The sequence below is a fragment of the Cicer arietinum genome, chromosome 6 (genome assembly GCF_000331145.2).
Source record: "Cicer arietinum cultivar CDC Frontier isolate Library 1 chromosome 6, Cicar.CDCFrontier_v2.0, whole genome shotgun sequence".
NCBI classification, from domain to species: Eukaryota; Viridiplantae; Streptophyta; class Magnoliopsida; order Fabales; family Fabaceae; genus Cicer; species Cicer arietinum.
The window spans coordinates 12989575-12995589 of NC_021165.2; the positions used below are offsets into that span (position 1 = coordinate 12989575).

The 6015-nt window shown below is 30.0% G+C and overlaps 1 protein-coding gene across 1 annotated transcript; it reads right to left on the bottom strand.

Moving 5' to 3' along the window:
• Window positions 1-1535: 1535 nt before the first annotated feature.
• LOC101505245 (polygalacturonase inhibitor 2-like) lies at window positions 1536-2878 on the bottom strand. Its single transcript, XM_004504675.4, has one exon. It carries the CDS (start codon window positions 2750-2752, stop codon window positions 1709-1711), a length of 1044 nt encoding a protein of 347 aa, XP_004504732.1. The 5' UTR covers window positions 2753-2878; the 3' UTR covers window positions 1536-1708.
• Between the last annotated feature and the right edge of the window lie 3137 nt (window positions 2879-6015).

A 6015-nucleotide genomic window follows, 5' to 3' on the forward strand; every position in this document is an offset into this window, starting at 1 on the left:
TAGCTTGAGCTTTTTCTTTTTCTTCTTTTTCTTTATGAAATTGTTCTATGTAATAACTACATTTTTGAGTGAGAAGATTTGAATCATTTAACAAGTTATCAAATTGTTTTCCCATTTGTTCACATAAATAACAAGGTTCATAATTTGTTACCGCATCTTCTTCTATTTTTGCCATCAAGAATATGTTGGCTTCCTCACCTTCTTTTGTTTCTGATTCTTCTTAATCATCCCACGTTGCCATCATTGATTTCTTTTTGAAAGGAAACCGTTTTGGTGGTTTCTTGTTTAAGGGACATTCTGTTTTGTAATGTCCTAATTTATTACATCCAAAGCATGTGACTTGACTCTTGTCTACTTCTGTTTTGGATTTTTTTTTTAAGATCCCTTTTTGATTTGATCTCGTATTCTCATCATTCTATGTATTCTTCTGGTGAGAAGAGCAATTTCTTCATCAACATATTTTTGTTCAGTTTCTTCTGATTCCTCATCTGTTTGTACTATGATATTTTCTTGAGATGCTTTTAGTGCTATTGTCTTTTCTTTCTTGATTGGTTTGTCTTCTTGCAGCAATACTTCATGTGCTCTTAAGGTTCCAATTAATTCTTCCAGGGGAAGTGATTCAAGGTTCTTGGCCTGGCTTACAGCTGTTACAGCTGTTACCATAAGTATTACTAAAATTCAAGTTAAAACCCCCCACATATTTATGGGATCCATTCAAATCTTGCAAAGGGAAGAGAAGAACCACACAAACATTTGTTATGAGCGTATAACAAGTTTCATCAAACCTTAACAATGGACCAATATTATTTATGTGTTTCATAATAAATGAAGCATATGCGGAAAAAATATATCAAAATAAATATCACTTTTAACTTTTATTATATTATTAAATTATTAATTATAAAGTTTTAATTGCACCGTCAAATTAATTATATTATATATCTATTACTTTCAATTTAATATTTTTAAATTTATATTCATGGTATCCATAAATATATCAAAGTTTGATTAAATTAATTCAATAAAATTATGATTATTTCTCTTTTATTTATATGGACTTATTGTGAGATGAAATGAATAATATTTATGATTATTTTTTTGGCTTCGCGTTTAATAATTTTTAGTATGTGTCTCTGCTTAATCCTTTGGTAGGATATGCAATACGTCCTTCCATGTTCGGCTTCTATGCTCATTTGGATCTTAACAACTCTACCAAAAAATGGAAATATTCCATGACATGTAATTATACACAAAAACAAATGGTTATGGGTTATGCATTGTATATTAATTATTTTATTAGTAGACGATGCATCAAATTACATCAGTATAATTAACATTGAAAAATGCTACATCATTCAATTAATTTTTTTACGTATATTTTAAATCAATTTTAAATAATTTGGTATAACATCATTAGGTTTAAAAATTTATAAGTACGACGATAAGGGCTCCCCTCATTTTTTCAAGTTGGACTTTAATTTATACTCCATCTATCTCATTACATATGTTTTGTTGGACAAATTTAAAAAAAAAAATAATGATAAAGAAAAAAAAGTAACTTTAATTCACTTTATCCTTCAAATCTTATAAAATGACCTTTATTTTCTCTTACTGTTTTTCTTCAATTATAAAGTAGAACAACACGTTTTCCCTTATTGATTACTGCTACTAAAATTCAAATGAAAGCCCACATATTAATGGGATCCATTCAAGTTTTGCAGGGTGGAAGAGGAGAACCACACAAGCATTTATTATGAGCATAAGAAGTCTCATCAAATCTTAACGATGGAATCTGACCACACAAATTATTGCTACTCACATTCAACTTATGCAAAAACTTCAGCGCCGTCAGTCCCTCCGGTAACGTACCGTATATTTTATTATTCCTCAAATCCAACTTCTCTAAATTCTTCGACAACCCAACTTTCCCAAAATCAAAACCAAACTTGTTATTCCCCAACACTATCTGCTGAGTTTCTTTCTTCGACCCAAAAAACACCGATGCATCACCCTCCAACGCGTTTCTCGATAAGTCCAAAAACGCCAGGTTCAGATTCGCCAGCGACGCCGGAATCTTCCCGGAGAGTTTGTTTCTCGACAGAGTCAACCCTGTAAAGAGGGTTTTTGAGAAAGAGCCGTACGACTCCGGTATTGCTCCGGTGAGTTGGTTACTGTCGAAGGAGATTCCGCCGAGGACTGGGAGAGACGAGAGAGAAGCGGGGAGGGGACCAGTGAGTTTGTTGTTAGTGAATGTTATGGTTACGAGGGTTTTGATCTGGGAGAGGATGCCGGGTATCTCGCCGGAGATGTTGGTGTTGCGGATGGTAAGGTACCGGAGTATTGTGAGGTTGACGATTGACGGCGGGATAGGTCCGACGAGGTTGGGGATGTTGGCGAGAGAGAGTAAGGTGAGGGCAGGGAGGTTGGTGATGGAGGGTGGAATAGGGTATGGTTGAGAGAGTTGGAGGTCGGAGAGGTCGAGGTCGGTGATGCGGTAAGTTGGTGTGAATGTGTCGCATGAAGCACCTTGCCATGTGGTGTTGCAACAATCAGTGGTTGGGTCCCATGAAGAGAGTTGAGATGGGTTGCCTAATTGTTTCTTGATTTGGAGGAGGGCATTTTTGTCATTTGGGTTGCAAATTTGTGAGAGTGATGGAATGAAGTGGTATGTGGTTAGGATTAGGAGGAGTAGTAGTATGGTTGAGGGGAACTGCGTTTGCATGGTTGATGATGATAATATTTTGTTCTTCATTTCTTTTCACTAGAATGCACGAGGAGGGATAGCCTTTCTATTGCACAATGGATATATATATATATATATATAGAAGACTAATGTTTTGATGTACACAACTAAACCCATCCCATATATATCTAAACTGAAAAAAAGAAATAGAGAAAGTAATATGATAAGTGTCATATGTATGTTCGTAATGTAATACGAAGAGAAACAATAAAAAATAAAGTATTAAATGTAGAGTTGTTTATAGAGATATCATATCTATATAAAAAAAACAGTTATTATATCCGATTATATAACCGACATTTTTTTCAAAATTTTTAAAAATAAAATAATTTGCTTTTTTATAATTAAAAAATAGTTTGAAAAAAAATTTACTTGAAAATAAATGAATATTATTTTTATAAAAAATTTGTTTGGAAAAAATTTTAATTTCTTTTTTTTAGAAATTTTGATGAAGATTGGTTAAAACAATAGTATAAATATCTGATTTTTTTTAAAATTGATTATGGATATGAATATGATTTGATCGTAAAACTGGTTGATTTGTACAACTTTAATTAAATAAATATATAAATACTTAAATATAAGACTTGTACGTAGAATTGTAGGTTAGTAAATATATTTAGTTTATACATTAAATTATAAAAATTAAATGTATTTCACTATTATCCAATTAATAAATACTCTATTTCATCCTCATTAATTCTTGTTTTTATAAATAATTTTAAAACAACAACTTAATTTATAACCATAGGTAAAAAGCTACCTCGTTTTTGTCTTTTTTATATACAAAATTATCCTTCACATACAGTTACGTTGAAATAAATTTAAAAATTATTTATAGTTGTTTAATATGGCTTTCCATTTAACTCGATTCTTCTCGATGAAATCAGTTTCTAAAAACAAATTAATCAACTGCATAAAATGTAATTAATTGTTTTTTTAAAAAAAAAAAAAAAAAAAAGAAAAGTAAAATACATATATGTGTGTGTTAACACAATAAAAAAGCAGTTAGACAATAGACACAAGTATGAACAGAGATATATACTATAAAAATAAGTGAATGAGATATCAAGAGAAAATATGAAAAATAAGTAGTGGTTGTGGTAAAACCAAATATCTTATGTATGATATTATTTATGGATCCCACATTTATCCATTTTGTAAACAACAATTATATTTTTTTTTGGATTTTTATAACTTTTTATATTCATTCAATACTTTATTTTCTCTTAATTTTTTTTTATTTATTACATCACCAACATATCACATTTATCATAGAAACCTCTCTATTTCATTTTTTCTCAATGTGTCAAAAGCTTGTAAGAATGTTTCATAATAATTTTTTTGTAAATATAGTATTTTGTTAAATTCCTAACTAATTTTGTTATTTTATAAAAAATAATTATTGTAAAAATAAAATGATATAAAGTTATTGATGAATTCATTTAGTAAATATTTATTGAAGGGTTGAGTTGAAGATATTGAATGTTTATTGAATATCATCATTAAAAAAATATACAATAAATTATTTGTGCAACTAGCATTCAAATAAAGACAAATTTTAATGTGGACCATGATATACGATAGACTAATTTTAAAAATGTTTAAAACTTCAATAACTACAAATATCATTTTTTTAAGTAAATGTTAATAATTATTTTTATTTTTATTATTGAGTTAATGACTTAAATGATAGATATTAATATTGATTAAAATAAAAATAAATAAAAATGTATTTCATTTTGAATCGAAATCAATCAAATCATTGTCTTATTCATAAAAAAGAGAAAGGTTACAAACTATTATTTCTGAGAGTATCGTCAATCGTGGTTAATATTTTTTAAATATTAGGTCATAATTGACCCCTTGTAAAGGTAGTACAGGGTAAAACTTACTTTAAATGAAAGAGTATTAATGTGAATGCTTTAAGGCAATTATAACATGGAGAATAGTCTACCAAGAAGTGATTTTAAAACATCCGACTCTTAGACGTAAAATATTGTTGATCAACTTTATTTATTGACTGAAATAATGACTTAAATAATATTGATTTGATAAAAATACAGAAAAATAAAATATATATTTCATATTAAATTGACGTCAATTGAATTATTATCTTATTTATAAAGATAAAGACAATCACAAATTATTATTTTACTATTTTGACCCTTTTAGATTCTAATTTGTTAAGATTTGATTGATTTTGGATAATTTTACTTGTGCAGGAGGGAATTTGAAATTTGCTAATGGAATGGTAAAATATTAAATTCCTTAACATTATTTTGTGTTGAATAGAATTAATTAATTTAAGAAACTAAATGTTGAATATGTTTGCAATATATTGGGTGATTACAAGATTATTCAATCAGGTGGATCATGTTTCTACCCCAACCCACCATTGAATCATGCCTCTGCTATAATGAATCAGTATTATGCAAAAAATAGAAAAAAAACCATTGGAACTTCAACTTCTCTACCTCTGCTCTCATTGTTCTTATTGAACCAAGTAAGCCCTTTATTGAATGATTAGTTTTAGTGCACGTTCACGTGTGAAGCCTTCAGCAAGTGAACGTGTACTGAAACTAAACATTGAATATGCTGGCAATATGTTGGGTGATTGTAAGATTATTCAATCAGGTGGATCATGTTTCTACCCCAACCCACCATTGAATCATGCATGTGCTATAATGAATCAGTACTATGCAAAAAATGGAGAAAAAAACCCTTGGAACTGCAACTTCTCTACCTCTGCTCTCATTGTTCTTACTGAACCAAGTAAGCCCTTTATTGAATGATTAGTTTTAGCGCACGTTCACGTGCGAAGCCTTCAGCAAGTGAACGTGTATTAAAACTAAACATTGAATATGCTGGCAATATGTTGGGTGATTGTAAGATTATTCAATCAGGTGGATCATGTTTTTTTCCCAACCCACCATTGAATCATGCATCTGCTATAATGAATCAGTACTATGTAAAAAATGGAAAAAAAACCCTTGGAACTGCAACTTCTCTACCTCTGCTCTCATTGTTCTTACTGAACCAAGTAAGCCCTTTATTGAATGATTAGTTTTAGTGCATGTTCATGTGCGAAGCCTTCAGCAAGTGAACGTGTACTCAATCTTAACATTGAATATACTTGCAATATGTTGCCTAGTTGCAAGATGATTCAATCAGGTGGGTCATGTTTCTACCCCAACACACCAATAAACCATGCATCTACTGTAATGAATCACTACTATGCAAACAATGGAAGAAACCTTTGGAACTGCAAC